The 20,399-nt window shown below is 36.8% G+C and overlaps 1 protein-coding gene across 2 annotated transcripts in view; it reads right to left on the bottom strand.

Annotated features, from left to right (window-relative positions):
* LOC149564290 (uncharacterized) overlaps positions 1-10,136 on the bottom strand; it is a 92,057-nt gene extending 81,921 nt beyond the window's left edge. The window contains exons 1-5 of one of the 2 annotated variants that reach the window (XM_089827339.1): positions 9,632-10,136; positions 7,254-9,461; positions 6,215-6,280; positions 6,001-6,119; positions 5,760-5,914 (exon numbers count right to left, since the gene is read on the bottom strand). In XM_089827339.1, coding sequence (XP_089683465.1) covers positions 5,861-5,914; positions 6,001-6,119; positions 6,215-6,280; positions 7,254-9,461; positions 9,632-9,881 — 2,697 coding nt within the window. In that variant the 5' untranslated portion in view covers positions 9,882-10,136 and the 3' untranslated portion in view covers positions 5,760-5,860. The remainder of the gene's footprint in view (positions 1-5,759; positions 5,915-6,000; positions 6,120-6,214; positions 6,281-7,253; positions 9,462-9,631) is intronic. The other variant, XM_089827338.1, reaches the window with a different exon arrangement.
* Positions 10,137-20,399: the final 10,263 nt, after the last annotated feature.

Here is a 20,399-nt window from a genome sequence, read left to right as displayed (position 1 = left end):
GAAAGTTGTGGAAGGCGAAGCTTGGAAAGCTTGGAAGGCTTCAAGGTGTGAAAGAGAAGGAGGAAGTGAAGAGTGAGTTTTCCTTAGTCTGTGGACAGAGCGCCGAATGTGAGGCAGTTTACAACAGGATTGTGATGGAGTTGTGAGTGTGTAGACAGAGCGCCGAATGTGAGGCAGTTTACACTTGGATCTTGGATAAAGTTGGAGAAGAGCTAGTGACTGTGGTTTAGAAACAAGGAGGTTGCTTGGTGGCTTGCGAGCACAAATTGAGATCTTGGAGTTTTCTACCAGAGTGTGGATCTAGGCTAGCTTGGGTTTGGATTGGATCTTGAGAGATCTTGTTGCATTCTTTGTCATGAGTTGGTAAGGGTGGTGTGGCCCTTTGTTAGTGGTATCAGATCGTACCTTTGTCAGTGGTATCAGAGTAGTACTTCATCAAGTGGTATCAGAGCAACCCTCCATTAGCGGTGACTTGTATCTTGCAGAGCATACCTTGATTAGTGGTATCAGAGCAAGAGTTCCTGAGTGTACAAGCAGATTGCCAAAGTGTGAGGCAGTTTGTACCAGGACCTTGGTTGGGTGAAGTTTATTAGAGCAAGAGTTCTTGAGTGTACAAGTAGATCGCCGAAGTGTGAGGCAGTTTGTACCAGGACCTTGGTTGGGTGAAGTTTATTAGAGTGGGAGTTCTTGAGCGTGTAAACAGATCGTCGAAGCTGAGGCAGTTTGCACTAGGACCTTGGGAGGACATGCAGATTGATTGATGGATGCAAAGATGGAAGACTGAACTTGTTGAGGCATGATTGTGGAGAGCTGGTGGATTGCAAATCCGTTGTCCTAGACTTTTGATGTGGTTCCTGATTATTTGTGTGAGGTGGCAGGTTACGATCTGACTTGCAAACAATTTGGTTGTCACAAGGAGCATGGGAAGGATTTGTTGCAGAGGGTTTACGAAGATCTTGGGAGATGGCCCTGAGAGAATTGGACCCTAAGATGATTGCGAAAATCCATGATATAGTGGAGAGGAATTTTTCTAAGATGATTTCTCGGTTGGATGCTAGATTGGCTGATCAAGCTAAGAAGGTCAAGGTGGAAGAGGATGGTTTTTTTGATCAGTTTGTGGAGCTTGATGTAGAACCTGTAGAGAAAATAGAGGTTGTTGCTGAGGATATTCGTAACCTTGTTGATGTTGGGATGGAGGTTGGTTTTCATGATCAGTTGGTTGAGTCTGACATGGAGATTGTGGAGCACTCGGTCGTGGATGATCTAGTTGTTGTTGGAGATGAGTTATGTATTGTAGAGCATCTTGTTGTGAGCAATGAGGTTGCTGGTGTTGAGAGTTTGGCATGTGTTGATGGAGATCTACATGTGGCTGTTGATGTGGGGTTTGTTGCTGCGGGTATGAATTCACTAGTTGCTGATGTGGATGAGGGTTTTCTATTGAAGCATTATGTTCAATTTGTTTGTGGGAGTAAGTATGTTCATTGGATGGTTGAGATTCCGATGTTTGATAGAGTAATGCGTATGTGGAAGATTTGCATGGTGGCTTTCTTGTCCCTATTGAGGTGGAAGCCTTTGGTGAAGATGAAGATGGTGGCAGATCTTTCTTTTGGAGTCAAAGTGTGGGACACACTTTTCTATCTATCGGGGGAGTCTGATGCAGGAGCATCTTGCATGGGAAATTATTGAAAAAAAAAAAAATTGGAAAAAAAAATAAAAATTGGAGGAGAGAGAAAGTGACGAAAATTAGAGGAGAAATAAAAAATAAAATAAAAAGGGGAAAAAAAGGAGAAAAGAAAGGAAAAGGGTATTTCTATTTTCGAGGTGCATAGGTGGCATAATAGAAAACAATAAAAAATAAATAGTTGTCATTCCATTTATCGAGGTGTGTGGGTAGAATTCTAGAAAGTTATGAATATTGTAGAAAGTTGTGGATATTGTAGAAGGTTATGGAAGTTGTAGAAGGTTGTGGAGGAATTCTAGAAGGTTGTGGATAAGTCATGCATTGGGTGGTAAGTGCCTATTCAAGCAATGCATATGAGAATTTCTAATCAAGCTTGAAGGTGGAAGCTTGAGAAGTGAAAGCTCGAGAAGGTGAAGCTCAAGGAGAAGCTTGAGAAGTAGAAGTTCGAGAAGGAGAAGCTCAGGAAGTAGAAGCTTTGGAAGGAAAGCTTGGAAAGGTGAAAGTTGTGGAAGGTGAAGCTTGGAAAGCTTGGAAGGCTTCAAGGTGTGAAAGAGAAGGAGGAAGTGAAGAGTGAGTTTTCCTGAGTCTGTGGACAGAGTGCCGAATGTGAGGCAGTTTACAGCAGGATTGTGATGGACTTGTGAGTGTGTAGACAGAGTGCCGAATGTGAGGCAGTTTACACTTGGATCTTGGATAAAGTTGGAGAAGAGCTAGTGACTGCGGTTTAGAAACAAGGAGGTTGCTTGGTGGCTTGCGAGCACAAGTTGAGATCTTGGAGGTTTCTACCAAAGTGTGGATCTAGGCTAGCTTGGGTTTGGATTGGATTTTGAGAGATCTTGTTGCAATCTTTGTCATGAGTTGGTAAGGGTGGTGTGGCCCTTTGTTAGTGGTATCAGAGCGTACCTTTGTCAGTGGTATCAGAGTAGTACTTCATCAAGTGGTATCAGAGTGGCCCTCCATTAGTGGTGACTTGTATCTTGCAGAGCATACCTTCATTAGTGGGGCTCATACATGAGGTGTTATACCTCACCTAGGCTTCTAGCCTCAAATGTCACAAGTTTTCCTCAAGTTTTTTGCAATTACTTCAAAATTATCAAAAACAAGCCTAATTGAATTAGCCCCACTACTCGGGTCTTTGGACTCTAATCCAAAACTTCTCTAAATAAGGTGATAAAAAAATCATGGATTTGAGTACCCTTTTGGAACACCTAAAAGATTTTGTTGGTCTTAGGTCCCCAAGCCCTCTGTACACCTAAAAGCAATTTTTATGCTATATTCAAGGGTTTTACATTAAGATTGATATGGATTACTAGGGTCTAATTAAATGCTTAACAGGCCTAGTTTTGGGACTTCTTCCTCTCACATATAGAAACGTCACTTATCCCTCCTCCTTTTGCAACTCTTGGTTTGAAGTATCTATTACATTCAAACCTCCAAAACCCTCTTGCAAATGTTGTGATTGCCTAACCAAGTGACTGTGACTTGCCTAGGGCATCACATTTAAAATGGTTAACCAAATCTCTAGGGCCCCAAAAGATATATACATAATGTACACTATCTCCACTTCCATTCCCCTTAAGGACATGATGAATCCACGATAGGAACTCATGGGCGAGCCATTTTTGTGAAAACTGTCCCAACTGGACCACAACACACAAAGTATTTACACAAGATTTTAAAAAACTAATCAAATGAACTTCTACAACCTAGCAACCTAAAAAAATAATAATTGGACAAGAATTAAATCCAATAATCTAATCCAAAAATTCAAGCTTCAATCCATTATTGTGATCATAGTGTCCAAAACATGAAAACTATGAAAGCTAGGGCAAAATTTGTAATTTTCAATAACCAAAATTCCTTCTTACAATGTCCAACCATTGGAATGAGTCATTTTGTGGTTTTTATAAGTATACCAAGAGGTTTCAGGCAATCATTGGAACTATCAACCTCAAATGCATGACATGTTCAATTCTTGTCCAAAAGTTGTCATGCAACTCTTTCCAAAGTTGCTGGCAATTTTTGCAATTTTTGCAATTTTTAAACATTTATCACTTGGAACCTTCCAAGTAGGTTTAACATGGTCCATGTATGATACCTAGGCATGATTTAGCCTTTAGAGAATCAATCCACATGTTTTAGACCAATTTTACCTATTTGACAACTTTTCCACATTTGACATCTTTTTTAACATCTTTTCCCATCTTTTGCTCCAAATTGTATGTAGGATCTCCAGTCTATGCAAGGGAACATAAAAAAATCATGGAGGAGAAGATTAATTAAAAAACATACCTTTCCCAAGCTTTTATGGTCCAAGACCCATAACCCCTAACATCCTAAAAACCAAACAAACATAAAGCAAGACAACAAAAACACTTAGAGAGGATTGAACCTAGTCAACTCCATCTAGGAACAAACATCAACCATGACTTTGAAATATCCAAACTCACTCCTGACTTGGCTAGAGTGAGTACATGCAAAAATCATAACTAGAAATTGAAACAAGGAGCTTTGACTAGGTGTTCTTGCACCAATTATGATGTATGATGTATGATGAAAAATGGTTATATGGTCAATCCAAAAACTTCAAAAAGTCAATATTACTAGTAATTGTACATTACAATGCAATGGGTATTTGGAAGAGATGTGGAAGGTCAAAAATCAATAAAAAAATCTTGCTCTATTTTTTGTATATATTTTTGTGTTACGAGTTGAATAGGTAGCCCATGTAGGAAATGATGTTTGTGTAAAAGGGTAAAATATATAGGGGGATAATTGAGAGAGTGTTGAGTGTGAATAGGTAATGACGCCCCACATAGAACTATTTAGAGTCCTTGATAAATCCTATCCTATCAATAATTACATAATAAATTTGACTACAATAGAAGTAACCTTGACAAATCCTATCTTGTCAATACACGTATCTCATGGTGTCTGATGCAACAAGACATTATAGTATCACATCCCTTAGATTTGATAAAAAATGTAGAAAATAAGGCAATACTCTAAATAAAAAAAGGGATGCTTTAAAATATGAAGATAAACTACATGTATATAAGGAATCAAAACCATGTGCTCCTATTCAAAAGATAACATGTAGTTGGTTACTCTAATACATGCCAGCAAAAAATGAGTTGTCAATACACTGCACACAATGAGCTCATGCACACCCACTTAAAATTTTACTTTTCTTAAAAGAATGATTCATGTTAGTATATAAGTTAAAGTGAGAGCAATGGAGTCGAATCAACATTTCTTGATAGGGAAAGGAAAGATAGAAATAGGGAAAGAAGTATGAAGATGTAGAAATATAAAAGTACAAGAACGGATTCATCAGGACAAACAAGCTGTTAGAGAACATGGGATGTATATAGATGGACAAACAATAAGTGGATGAATGTGTGTATGTATGTATATGCATGTGTGCATGCAGAGGTAGAAAGTGAGATAGAGAGAGGTAGAAAGGGGAATATATATTGGAATAGAGAAGGACAATGAAATAACAATATAGAGATAAAGGGAGATATCAGGGGGAAATATAGAGGTGTAGAGATTTAAAGAAATAGAAAGAAGGCAATAGAGTGAGACGAATGGATAGAGAGGGGGAGACATGTCTAAAAATGGAGGGGGAAGAGGAAAGACAAAGATAGAGATAAATATCTAGAGGATGGGAGGGGAGAGAGAGAGAGAGAGAGAGTAAAATGACCTTCCAATAACTCTATGATGCACCTATTGCACACTTGAGTGTGATTGCTAGTTAAATTAAATTATACAAATTTAGATACAATTAGATATAACCCCATGATCATGCCCTCCCCTCTCCCACCATCCCATCCCCCACAAGTACTTTATTGGCTTCATTCATGTCATCCCAACATAGCCAAAATAAAACCCATTTTAGATTAACAACAATTATATAAATTTAAAAGAAATCATAAATAGTTTAGAAAAAAGACAAAAACAATTAAACTAAATTTATGACTCAATTTAAAACTCTAATTTAGCATATACTTTCCACAGATCGGTTATGTAGCCGTAAATAAAGACATACAATCTGCAATTTCGGGTGTGCGCTTACCTTTGCTGTAAAGTTCTTGACCCGTTTAATACACGTTCCAATGTTGTGTATAATATCAGGGCCATTCCCCTTTACAACATCTAACCTCTCTATAGCGTAGGCTATTTTTCTCCGCCTGGCTTGCCCAGTTCTTGATAATTTAGAATGCTTTCTGTCTGGAAGCACAACGATTCAGATGTATACGAGATCTAAAAAATGTGAGCTAAATGTACTGAAATATTTAGTAAGGATGATTAATTACCTGAAGCATAACGCTAGACTTCCCCATCCCCCATTCCCCAGAGATTCCCACAGTAACAGGGGATTTCACAAAAGGGTTTAAAAATAGTGCGGCCAGACCAGTGGCAAAGGGACTTCGTCCTGCCCAATGATGTAAACTATACTGTTAGGAAATTTCACTTGGGAATTACTGTTTTGTATTCTATCTTTTAAATAAACTAGATAATTACACCCACCAAGAGTATCCCGCAAGGCCGGTTTGTCGGTCCCTTGTTCCACAATATTGTCAAGCTGCTTGAGAACTGTGGGAAACAAAAACAGAAATAATCGATGTACAAAAACTAAGGACTTTGAACTTTAATGTCAGAAACATATGCAAGAAATGGAAAGTATATTGTGGTGTTAAATGCAAGAAATAGTAGATACAAAATATCAAACCAGTAAAACACGGATATTACCGCTTTCAAAGAAGATATATTTAGAAAGAGTCAATATTTACAGAGAAAATTGTGAAGCTCTCGCTTGTAAATATAATTTTTTTATTGAGATAAGAAAAATAAATATTATAAGATTTAAATGAAAACAAATAAATTACAACAGCTGAGAATCTGTTTTACAGCATATAGTTATGTTTGAGCACTCTCTAAACTGAGAAAAACAAGAACCCATCTAAAAAATTATAACGCATATACATCCATACTCTGAGTATCCATGGTGATCCCATCAGCGAGACTTGTGTGCTTTCCGGGGCGAACTTGAATTTATTATCATATTAGTGACGGAGCGGAGTCAAATTGGAAGCAAGGTTTACTTAATTCGGATGCCTATCTTCGCTATCTGGATATTTGGTCTTCACGGAGGGCAATCATCATAAGATCTTTCCCCATTTCCAAAAAAAAAAACTGCAGGTTCCTCGGTAAATTTTTATTACTTTATGTTTTATGTTTCGATGATTACTTCCTTAGTATTAGTTCAATGCATCCCAGTAAGTCCCATATCCAAAGGCGGAGGAAGATTGAGATATGAAAATGCGGGTGATCTTATGGCCAGGCTCTGGAAACTTCATTGGAGCACCCGTTTGTTTTTCTGATTTTCTATTTATGAAAACAAGAATAAACCCCAAGAAATTGCCCATGATTAATCAGAACATCACAACTAGTATACGATAATAGGTTTTTGAAATGGAACCTTACAAACATTGGACTATGAGATTTGTTTGTTTGGCATGTTCTAATTGGGAAAAGAAGCAAATGGAAAGGGTATAAGCAAACGCACCATCCTGGACATTGTTTTTTCCTTCGTCTGTTGTGAGAGATTGCCTCCATTTCTCATTGTGGATGAGAGCAATATTTGCGCCCCTGGCGATGAACTCCCGTGTCATATCTATATCGCCCAGTCTTGCCGCCACTTGGATCAAATTCTCCTGGTCTAGTGTTTTCAGGATTTCACTTTTCTTCCGCTCAAGATAATTCTCAAGCAAAGGATTGGATTTACCAATTCCAACTGCTGAAGCAAATAAAAGAAGGCTTCTCTGTTCATCGGATTTGCAGTTTTTCAAAAGTAACTCGGCTACTTTCACGGCTTTTTCACCATCCGCTTGAGCTGCAAAATGTAGCGCTGTTTTACCATCGCAATCGCGTTGTTTTAAGGGGTGGGCTAATATTCCGAGAAGCATTTCAACAACTTCACAGTGACCTCCACTGGCCGCTTTATGAAGTGCTGTTTGACCCAGCACGTCTGTTGCTTCCACATAATCTTTCTTACGCTCTTGTTCTGAAATATCTGAAAGCAGTTTCTCCACCATTTTGTGATTGCCTCTAGCAGCAGCCACGTGCAGAGGGGTTGTTTGGCTGAAATCTTTGACGAAGGTTTGATTTGTAGCTTGTTTTCTTGAAATGAACGCATCTAAAACATCGGGATCTTGATGAGGTCCAGCCACTGCATAAAATATAGCACTCTGTCCATCGCGATCCTTGGTATCTATCATCTTCCTGTCAAGATCTAAAAGCCAACGGCAGAGCCCTTTCCGTCCAAGGAAAGCTGAGATATGAAGCACGTTTCTTCCGTATTTATCGCCTACCGATGCTTTCCTCCACTTTGGACTTCCTTGCTTTTTATCAGGCAGCAGCTTTTTAATAATTTCCAATGCCACGTCCTCGTCCGCACCCTCGGCGGCGTAGTGAAGAGATGTCTTACCTTCATCGTCTCCTTGAAAAGGATCGGCTCCTCCATCCAGCAACTTTTGGACGAGGTCCACATAGCCCACTCGCGAAGACTCGCGCAGATATAATGGGAGCTCCAGGTTCTTAAAATAAGATTCTGGATGTTTGGACAGCGCCAGCAGCCATACCACCATATTCACAGGCGCACTGTTATTAAGAGCAATATCCAAAGGCGTCTCTCCTTCACTGTCCTTGATATCTACCAAGGTCGGGCTCCCTTCAACACTGTGCTCTTTTTCCGCCGAAATCAGAAGACTAACAATCTTTGCGAATTCAAGTCCACTGGATTCGTCGTAGTACAGTTCTGCTGCATAGTGCAATGAAGTTTTTCCTTCATAATTTGTTTTAGATGGGTTTACGCCATTCTCTATAAGCCATTTTACCATATTTAGATTTCTGTCATTTGCGGCCAGAGCAAGAATGGCGCTCAAAGCATCAAACTCGCATGTACAACTTAATAATGAAGACCCTTTGTCACTTAAAATCTCCCCAAATCGCTTGCAATCGCCGTTGGCCCTTTTTGCCGCTTCTCTTACCACCGTCCTCATCCCTTCGTAGAAGTTATCAGAAATCAGGTAGGCATACCGAATCAGGGATGCGAGAGTTGGGCAATCGTAGTCTGCTTCAGAATGTATTACCACTTTTTCAAATAATTGGTAGCAGAGTAGCGATACGCTAACCAGGCACACGTTTTCCATCGAAACATAGCAGACTGTATCAGCGAAGGTCTCCCAAGTCGAGGTCTCGCTAGTGTCGAATCTAAAGTCTTTATCCTCTGAAACGTTTGTCAAGTCCATATACTCCAAAACTGTATCTCCTGTTCCTGCCAAATCCTTCAAAAAGTCCTTTAAAATGTAATTTGCAGTGTTGCCGCCATCAGCCTCCTGAATCCCGATCTTCAAGGCTTTCAAAGACTCTTGAGCGTTGACTACCCAGCATTTGATAATTCGGCTAAACCAGTCCATGAAGGCTTTCAAAGAAGCGAGTGGTGATTCCGTTCTAATTGGCACTCGAGCCAGCTTTGAGTGGAAACCTTGGCACTCCCGGGCGACAGCGCTTACAACTTCGCTTGCCGCTTTTGTTCGATCACCTTCCCACAAAGACATTGCGTTCTGTCTCGCGCGATCCTCTTCCGTGTCGCCAGGGAACAACCATTTAAGGACCTCCTCGTTCCAGTCTTGACTGCATAACAAAATTGCTGCGCTTATTCCCTCTTTACTCAACTTGGGAACCTCGGAATATAGGGCCGCATTCCTGTCATCTTTTGCAGATAATATGCAAGCGTCAACATAATATTTACATTGCAACATCACTACTAACTTGAAGCTTTGACTAACTTAGCTTGACGAGCGTGTACAACTTCTTTGCACTCAAGTTAATCAAACCCCAATTCCCACCAATTTTTTTTCTTTAAAGGGTTGTTATACAGACCTGAGTTAGATATTTCTGGAGTTGGTGACTCAATGAGAAGCATGTATCCAAGACAGCTTCTGAAAGCCTCTTCCACTTTGAAGTCATAAGCAGAGCCTCCGATCCAGCCATTCAGGAGACGGGCTCTGTCCCATTCCCCCAACAGATCACTGTGCTTTATCCGTTCCAGATTGTCCTTCGCTTCTTCCACAGTTGCCAAACGCCATCCGGCAGGAGTTTGGCAGCTCCTTGGATCCTTTCTCAAGGCCATTTTCACCAGTCTTATCGTACCCAACCCAAAAGCGTAATCGGTGTAAGAAACAGAGCCGAGCTCAAAATAAAACAAACTTCACAATCATAAATCCGGAAGCATAGAGAGAATATTGAACTTCAGTCCCAGCGCAAATGCTTATATGCCATTAAATCCGGAGGTACAAAATACAACTGTGTATATGTATTGTATACATATAGATTTGCACTATATATATATATATATTACGCATATGTAAAGTTAGGTATGCATTTGCATCCATGTGTATTCAAGTATACATATATATGTGTGTTTGTGTGTTATCCACTATTTCTCTGGTTATGGTTGTCTTTTTTAATTTTATGTTTATTTTATTTCTCTTATTTTATGTTCCTCTTTTAAATTTCTGGACTTTTTTTTGTCCTTTAATTCAGCTCTTTCCTCTTGTTGAGTCATCTTGAGGTCTTTTTGTTCTTGTTGAAAGGTGTGTTTATTTTTTGTGCTGCTTTTCCTCACCCTCCTTTTATTGATTTCTTGGTCTGTAATATCCCATTTTTCTCCTCTCTTCATTTGCCTGAAAATCCTGATGATGGATCACGTAGTGTGATCGGAGACGTTGATGATAAAAAATTCACACAATCAAATTCAGAAACTCAATGTAAAACTATATTTCTATGAAAAATTAAAATAAAGTACATTAGGTGTGAATGGATGTACTACAAATAAATTATATTGGATGTGAGCCGATGGCACCGGCTATGGTGCAAATATTGCACCGTCAATAACCGTGCCAACTCCTGCCAGTGCTCTCTGCCAACTTTCATGCATCGTGTCAAATCCTCAAAACAATTTCTATTAAAGCTGAAAGATGTGCGTAGGCTAATGTTTATAAATGTTTTTAATCATATTCTTGTAATACTTCTAAATATTTTTTTCACCTTAATAAGCGATATATTTTTAGCTATAAAGTTTACTGTAGAACAATTCAACTATTTTACTTTAGATGTAATATAAAGTTCATAATTTTTAATAAATTACATTATATTTTATATTTTGAATTTTGAATTGTAAGTATTATTAATAATGAAGAAATAGTTTTAGAATAAAACTAAGTAAAAGAGATTAATTTCATAAAATTTAAAAATATGATCTCAATATTTTTACAATTGAAATGAATTTAAGTTTATTTTAAAAAATATTATAATCTATTTTTATTATAATAATAGACTTTATTATTTAATTTTATTTTGTGTCTTTACTTCAATAGCGGTACAATTAATAAAACTAGCATACCTAAAAAATTAATTTAATTTTTTTTGTAAAATAAGCTGAGGGGTATCCAATTTCGAAAGAACTAATATAAATTTAGTAAATATTGTATTCAAATGAAAAAAAAATTTGATGAATAAACTATTGTATTTATTTTTATATATACTATGCCTTGATATTAATACATTGAAGTTTTATAAGATTGGAAAATTCAACAAATCAAATTTAGACAATGATTTATTTCACCATGTACAAATTTTTAAAAATAATATCCCACTAAAATCATAGAAATAAAAAGGTGCATACTTCTATTTTATTTTTCTGACATGTAAATGAATGTCAATTTTTTAAAAAATAGAAAATGTTTACATTGAAGATTGTTGCCACTATAGAAAGCCTCTCGGCTTAATAATAAAATTTGTTATTATTATTTTCAATGTAAAACTATTTGTTGACTTACTAATCTTAAAAAGATTCATATTCTAATGTTGTTTTAGATCACATTTTACTATGAAATTAAAACATGTTGAATTTTTTTAGCATGTAGTTAAAACAATGTTGTGTGAATGAAATACGTATTTTAATTTTCAAGATTTATGTGTGAACTAAGGCATTTGATGTGCATTTTTTTAAAATTTTAGGTAATTATTCAATGGCGATGTTGGCATCTTAGATTAGATTACTGAAATTTTGCTTTATGTTATAACATTTTGAATGGAATCTTACAAATTTTATTTATTAAAGTTTTAAAATATTCTACATTGACAAAAAACTACAAAAATTATTTGAACTTAAGGCTACATGTTGGGAAATATACAACACTAAATACTTCTTATGCTTTATTGAACAATTAGTAAATGTTCTATACCATTCATATTCAATTTTTTAAATTTTATTATCATGAATTCTAAATGTTGTGTTAATTTTTATATTGAAAAGAGTATCATGGCTTGTATGAATTTTTTTTGCTCTTGAAGAGTAAACTCATATTTTGATGAAGAAAACATCCCTTAAATTTATTGAATATTTAATTTAAAAATATGAGATAATAATTATTGTAACGACTTAATATATTTGTGGATATGAAATATTTTTTTTTTTGCTTTTTTTTCCATCAAGGAAGAATATAAAAACATGTGTAAACTTGTTCAAAGTATTGAAACCCTAACATGAATTATTCTTTCTTATTTCTCAAATCAAAATTCACAAAGAATCTCAAAAGGAATTATAGGCCCAAATAAAAATGCACACCACTATAATCTATAAAGACTTTATTTTTACTATATAATATAAAAATATTACAATTTTTTTTAAAGAATGATAAATAGAAAGAGCATTAGAAAAAGAATAGAACACTCTCTTTATATTAAGAATGTAAAACCTCTTTAACTAAAAACAAAAGAAAAGAAATCTCCCTCACTCAATAAACAAACTCTATAGTTAGCAAGGTATACGTTTTCAACACAATCTACAACAAAACAATGTGATTGAAATAACTAAAGAATTGTTCTGAGATCTAGGATATGACCAAACAAAGAATGGTTTGAATGGAGCAACACATAGTAGTTGCACATCCCTACATAAGATTAATGTTTGTCTTCAATAAATATTAGAATTTTGATCATACAAACAAACAAATATAAACAAATAATGATTTACACTTTTTAAAAAATAATAATAAATCAAATAGAAAATTTGTTGCACTTTTTTTAGGTCTTGCTTATGAGACTTAAGATCCTCTTCGTTAAATGAAATGTCCCTTTACTGATTTTTATTGATATTTCCAGCCTCAAATCAGAACTTTAAAATCAAACAACCAATTTTACAAAGATCTGCCAATTTCCCAATAAAACCCAAATCGGGTATGTCCAAATTAGTGCCAAAAACTTCACAACTTCACAAATTATTAATAAATCTGAAAATTGACATTTTTACAGAAATTTCAGCAGCATAACAGCCTAAAAAATGACATTTCTAGATTTGTATAGCCTTTACACAACAGCTCACAAATGTAGGGCAAAACTATGCTCAATCGGGCTCCCGAAATTAACACAAAAAATGCCCGGAAACACCACAAAACACTCATAAACTATCTCAGAAGTTTAATCACGACCCAATACATATATTCAGCTCTATTTTAACATCATAAAGTCTGAAATACAACAGCAAACCAAACTGATATGAAACACTCAACTGAAAACCCAAACTCAAACCAAAAACAACCCCGAAAACACTCAAATCGGCACTATCCAGCACAAAGGAAAACTTTGTATGAGCATGCACATGGAATGGCTTCAAACTCCCATCCTTAGCCTTCCTGGAAACCTGCAAACTCCCGTTCTTGGGTCTCCTTCTCCACAGGTTTGGCAGCCTCTGAAGAACAACAAGAAAATTAGCAAGAATCAAGATGTAGAATGAGCCCAAAATGCCTCCAAACCCCTTTTAAAGAGGGCATAACCCTAACTCATGTCCAAGAGGGGTTAATAAAATATAATTTAATAATAATTTTTATTTATTAGTCCATTGGTTTCCAAAGATTAACCCCTTTTTCCGAAATTTCACCTTTTTGGAGACTGCCTGCCTTAACAAAGTTTTTTTTTTTAAAATTATTTGAATAGGGGACATGACAAGTCCTCCCCTCCCAAATATTTCTTGTCCTCAAGCAATGAAGGTTGGAATTCTCAAGAATATGTTCTCCTTCCCAAGTTGCATCCTCTAGTGGTAATCCTTTCCATTTGACCAAATGCTCTATGATGCTCCTATTTCTCAACCTTTTCTCTCTTGTATCCAAAATCTCTTCTGGTATCAAAACTAATTTCCCTTCATCATCAAGAGGTGGTAATTCTGTAGATACTATGGTTTGCTGGCCTAGAACCTTCTTTAAGCAAGATACATGAAAAATATTATGTATTTTTCTGTTTGGTGGGAGCTCCAATTCATAAGCTACCTCTCCTACCTTCTTGATGATTTTATAAGGCCCATAGAACCTTGGCTTGAGTTTCTCTGCCCCACTTCTCTTCAAGGTGCTTTGCTTATATGGCTGCAACCTAACAAATACCAAATCTCCCACCTCAAAAGATCTTTCAATCCTTTTCCTGTCAGCATATATCTTTTGTTGGTTTTGTGCATGTTGTAGATTATCCTTGAGGGACCTTATTATGTCTTGGCTTTGCTTGATGAAATCACTTGCTGCGGGTACTCTACTATCGGAAAGTATTAGATCAACAAAGGAAAGGGCATCGTAACCATAAAGAGCACGAAAAGGAGGCATACCAATAGACATGTGATGAGATGTATCGTAACAATACTCCCCTAGGTGTAACCATTTCACCCAAGCATGTTGTTGATTTGAAACATAGTTCCTCAAATATCCTTCTATCCATTTATTAACTATCTTTGTTTGTCCATCTGTTTGAGGGTGATAGCTAGTACTGGGAGTGAGTTCAGTTCCTGCCAAATGAAAGAGCTCCTTCCAAAAAGAGCTGAGGAATCTATTGTCCCGGTCACTAACAATGTTTCTAGGCAAAACATGTAATCTAAAAATTTCCTTGAAGAACAATTCGGCCACTTGTGATGCCTTGAAATCAGATGTGATAGGAAAGAAATGTGCATACTTAGTTAGTCTATCTACCACCACATATATGCAATCCTTACCTTGAACCTTGGGCAACTCAGTGATGAAATCCATGGAAATACTTTCCCATTTTTGTTCGGGAATAGGAAGTGGCTGCAACAACCCTGCAGGAAAATTTTGCTCACTCTTGCTTTGTTGGCATACCATACATTCCTTAATGTGTTTAAGGACATCCTCCTTCATACCCTTCCATGAAAACTGCTCTCGAATTTGCCTGTATGTCTTGAAGTATCCCTGGTGACCAGCCAAAGGTGTGTCATGAAAGGCCCTCAATATCCTCTCCTTAGTTTTTGACCCTGGCACTAAGAAGATCCTGTTCTTGTAATAAATCAATTTGTCAACAACCTTGTACCTATTATCATCCACTAACTTATCCAAAATCTTGGTGGCAAATGAATCTTTAGCATACTCTAAAATTATGGAGACTTTCCAATCAGCAGAGATAGATGATAAGGAACACAAAGTGGGCTTCCTTGAGAGAGCATCAGTAACCACATTATTCTTTCCTTTCATGTATTCAATATCAAAATCATAAGCTTGCAATTTGCTTACCCATTTTTGTTGACGATCATTCAAATCCCTTTGGTTCAAGAAGAACCTAAGGCTATTATGGTCTGTCTTTACAATGAATCTCCCACATACCAAATATTGTCTAAACTTATGAAGTGCATGCATGATTGCCAACATTTCCTTATCATAGATGGAGTACCCTTTCTCTGATTGATTTAATTTTCGACTCTCAAATGCTATTGGATGTCCCCTTTGAGTTAGGACAGCCCCTATACCTTCTCTCGAAGCATCACATTCAACAACAAAAGGTAAAGAGAAATCTGGAATTGCAAGCATAGGGCATGAACTCATTACCTCCTTAAGCTTATCAAATGTTTTTTGTGCCTCTTCTGTCCAAAAAAAAGCTCCTTTCTTTGTCAAATCAGTCAAGGGGGCAGCAAGCTGAGAAAATCCCTTGGAAAATCTCCTATAGTAGCTACACAACCCGAAGAAACCTCTCAACTGTGTAAGATTAGTGGGTGGAGGCCAATCCAAAATTGCCTGGATTTTTTGTTGATCAACCTGTACTCCTTTAGAGCTTATAATATGTCTCAAATATAGGATCTCTGTCAAACCAAACTCACATTTAGATAGCTTAGCATAGAAGGATTGCTACTCCAAGATTCCCAAAACAGTGTCTATGTGCTTTAGATGCTCTTCCCATGTTTTACTGTATATCAAGATATCATCAAAAAATACCAAAACAAATTTTTGAAGATGCTGACTGAATACCTTATTCATACAAGATTGGAATGTTGCAGGTGCATTAGTGAGTCCAAATGGCATAACAAGAAATTCAAAGTGAACATAGTGACATCTGAAAGCAGTCTTTTCCACATCTTCACTCCTCATTCGGATTTGATGGTAGCCTGATCTTAAGTCAATTTTTGAGAAGTATACAACAACATGTAACTCATCAATGAGTTCATCTATGCATGGTATGGGATACCTATTTTTTATGGTCTTCTTGTTTAGAGCCCTGTAGTCTATACACATTCTCATTGTACCATCCTTTTTCTTGACAAGTACCACAGATGATGCAAATGGACTAGAGCTAGGCCTTATGAATCCCATGTCCAGGAGTTCTTTAATAGTTTTTTCAATTTCTTCCTTATAACCTCTTGGATGGTAGTATGGGGTTGTTATAACTGGTTTGGCACCCTGTTCTAACTCTATAACATGCTCAAAACCTCTATCTAGTGGTAATCCTGGAGGCAAGTCATTGAAAACTATACTATGCTTATCAAGAATATTTTGAATTTCAAAATGGAAATTACCTTGATTCTTTGGAGATCTTGTTGGTTGGATTATGACTCCTGCTGCCCATGTTACTTGTCCTCTTCGAAAAGTCCTCTCCATCCTCTTTGCAGAGACCGCCTTAGGTGCTCCATTCGATAACCCTCTCAATATGACTTCTTTCCCATTGGAATGAAATTTAAACTCCATAGTTTGATGGTTCATGTAATAGCCTCCGACAGAGTGCAACCATTGAACACACAATACAAGATCTGTCTCCCCAATACCAACCACATAGAAGTCATCACATAACTCATAATCTCCTAAGGTCATCTTGAGTTGTTTCACCACCCGTGTGCAAGGCATAGTGAATCCATCAGCTACAGTAACATTGAATCCCTCAAAATCTTCTGCTTTAAGCCCTCTTTTCATGACAAATCCCTCATCAATAAAATTGTGAGTTGCCCCACTATCAAGAAGAACAGTCAACCTTTGCCCTGCTAGTACCCCTCGAATTCGGAAGGGATGGTATCTTGGGACTCCTGATAATGCTACTAAAGTGCCATCCTTGCTGATTTCTTTTACTTTCTCTTCTTCTACCTCCTCCTTAGTATCATGAAATTCCTCATGCTCATCTGAATCAGATTTTGAAGCAACTTCAATATAGTGCACTTGACCTTTCCCCAAACATCTGTGTCCTGGAACCCATGGTTCTCTACAAGTAAAACAAAGCTTTTTCCTTCGTAATTCACTCCTAGTCTCTTCATCTACCTTCTTTTTTGCCACATTTGTCACATCTTTTGGTGGTAGTGTTGGGAAAGTCTTTTTCTGAAAATTTCCCTTATGTTGCCAAAGATTTGGAGGTTTTTGATTAGTGATTGATTTCATAGGCACGCAAGTTTCAAGTTGCAAGCTTCTTTTGATAGCTTCCTGTAAGGTGGAGGGTGAGAAAGCCTTAACCAAACCCTTAACAGAATCTTCTAAACCATCAAGAAAAAGATAAACGATCCTCTTTTCACTCATATCAGGTACCATAACAACAACTTTTTGAAATTCTTCTATATACTCATTAACTGATTTGGCTTGCTTCAACTTTGACAATTCTTTAAAGTACTCTTCATCATCCTTGAGGTCAAATATATCTATCACCCTTTGACTGAAATCTTCAAATGTAGTTACCTGATCGTGACCTTGAGTAGTCATTCCATGATACCACCAATCATAGGCTGCATCTTCCAAGTGTAGACTTGCAAATTGAATAGCATCACTCTCTTTCATGGGGTTAAGTGTGAAGAAAGTTTGTAATTTTTGTAGCCATGCTCTAGCTGAAATTTTATTTGTTCCATCAAAAGTAGGTGCTGTAAACTTGCTTATTTTATTTTTGAGCTCTCTTCCACTTGTGTCATGCTCCCTCCTGTTCTCTTTCTTGGGCATCAAAGCGTTCATCATATCCACATATTCTCTAAAAGGAACTGAACTACGAAAGTCATCATCTAAGCCATTGTAAGTAGCTCTTAATGTAATCAAATTACCTGTAACCTCTTCCACTGGATTAATGGCTGGATTTGGTACTGGTGGCTCATCTGCAGGCAAGAAAATAGATTTGGTTGATTTAGATGGTGTGGATCTCCCATTTCTCGGCTCCTCTGAAGTGCTCCCTTTCTCATTAATAGATGCAATTCCTTGTAATTTTTTTGTCAATATTTGCAAAGCCTCTCTAGTTTCCGCCAAACCATCCACTGTTTGCTTCTGAGTATTTTGGATGTCTTAGAAGAATTTCTTTTCCATCTCATCTGGATCAGCCATACTTTTTTCTTCCTTGGATTTTGTACTTTTTCTTTCAACTGGGGGTTTGATCAAAATTTCTTTATTCTTTTCTCACTGCAAATATCTTTTTTCTCTTTCACTTAGTTGCATGCAATCATAAAATATGACATGCAAGATCTGGGTAGTTATCAAAACTTGACATGCAAGATCTGGGTAGTTGTTAAAACTGACATGCAACTTCTACAACCCTCAGGCTGGCAAGATCACGGCTCTGATACCACTGAAATGTCCCTTTACTGATTTTTATTGATATTTCCAGCCTCAAATCAGAACTTTAAAATCAAACAACCAATTTTACAAAGATCTGCCAATTTCCCAATAAAACCCAAATCGGGTATGTCCAAATTAGTGCCAAAAACTTCACAACTTCACAAATTATTAATAAATCTGAAAATGGACATTTTTATAGAAATTTCAGCAGAATAACAGCCTAAAAAATGACATTTCCAGATTTGTATAGCCTTTACACAACAGCTCTCAAATGTAGGGCAAAACTATGCTCAATCAAGCTCCCGAAATTAACACAAAAAATGCCCGGAAACACCACAAAACACTCATAAACTATCTCAAAAGTTTAATCACGACCCAATACATATATTCAGCTCTATTTTAACATCATAAAGTCTGAAATACAGCAGCAAACCAAACTGATATGAAACACTCAATTAAAAACCCAAACTCAAACCAAAAACAACCCCGAAAACACTCAAATCGGCACTATCCAGCACAAAGGCAAACTCTGTATGAGCATGCACATGGAATGGCTTCAAAATCCCATCCTTAGCCTTCCTAAAAACCTGCAAGCTCCCATTCTTGGGTCTCCTTCTCCACAGGTTTGGCAGCCTCTGAAGAACAACAAGAAAATTAGCAAGAATCAAGATGTAGAATGAGCCCAAAATGCCTCCAAACCCCTTTTAAAGAGGGCATAACCCTAACTCACGTCCAAGAGGGGTTAGTAAAATATAATTTAATAATAATTTTTATTTATTAGTCCATTGGTTTCCAAATATTAACCCCTTTTTCTGAAATTTTACCTTTTTGGAGCCTGCTTGCCTTAACAAAGTTTATTTATTTTTTAATTATTTGAATAGGGGACATGACATTAAAAGTATAATAATAAGTAATTAAAATAATTTTGAATAAATAATAATTATTCGAATTATTTTATAAATTGTAAAATTATTCAAGTAATTAAATTATTTTCAATTGATAGAATACTACATTGTAAAAATATTGAAATCATACTTTTAAATTTTATGAAATTAATCTATTTTTACAACAAATTTTCATTCTAAAAAAATTCTTCATTATTAATAACACTTACAATTATAGCATTAACATTAAAAATTTTCTTTGCAAGTTTTTGCTTTCCACTTATTTGGTATTTTGAATTTGGATGAGTGTGGATGCCCTCGAGAGGCCAGGCCTAGTGTCAGATCCTTGCCTAGACTTACATCTTGTTTTGTTTGTGACTGCGGTAACCCAAGGGAATGTTGACAATGATCGATCATCCTATTTCAGGGGGGTGCCGGTGGAGTCAACGGCTCTATTGGTGGGCCAAGAGAATCAAACAAGTCATACAAAGGCTCTAGGTTGGAATGAAGTGGTTCTTGGAGAGATGGTGACTCACTTCTTGTTGGAAGCTCCCAAAGTGATTAGAAGAGATGAGGGGGTGGAACTAGTTGTTCTAGACAACTTGGTTGACATTGTGTCTACCAATTTGAAGCTCTACCTCATTGGTAGATTTGTTTCCTTTCACCCATTGATTGAGATGGTCAGGAAGTGGATTAGTTAGAGATGGAAGTTGAAGGGGAGTGTGATGGTTTTGGCCATGTCGAGGGGTTTGTTTTACTTCAAATTCAAAGCACCAAGAGATATGACAATGGTGATGATTAGTTCTTGGTCATATGGAAAGCATAGCCTAGTGGTGGCTAAGTGGCATCCGACATTAGATTTGGTGAAAGAACTGAATAGGATGGATTTTATCTAGGTTAGGCTATTGGGACTCCCACTCGAGTTTTGGG

The sequence above is a fragment of the Cupressus sempervirens genome, chromosome 4, assembly GCF_028749045.1.
Source record: "Cupressus sempervirens isolate cs-2001-9-10 chromosome 4, ASM2874904v1, whole genome shotgun sequence".
NCBI lineage: Eukaryota > Viridiplantae > Streptophyta > Pinopsida > Cupressales > Cupressaceae > Cupressus > Cupressus sempervirens.
The sequence above is the reverse complement of the archived record's forward strand: the minus strand, read 5'-3'. Positions and strand labels throughout refer to the sequence as shown.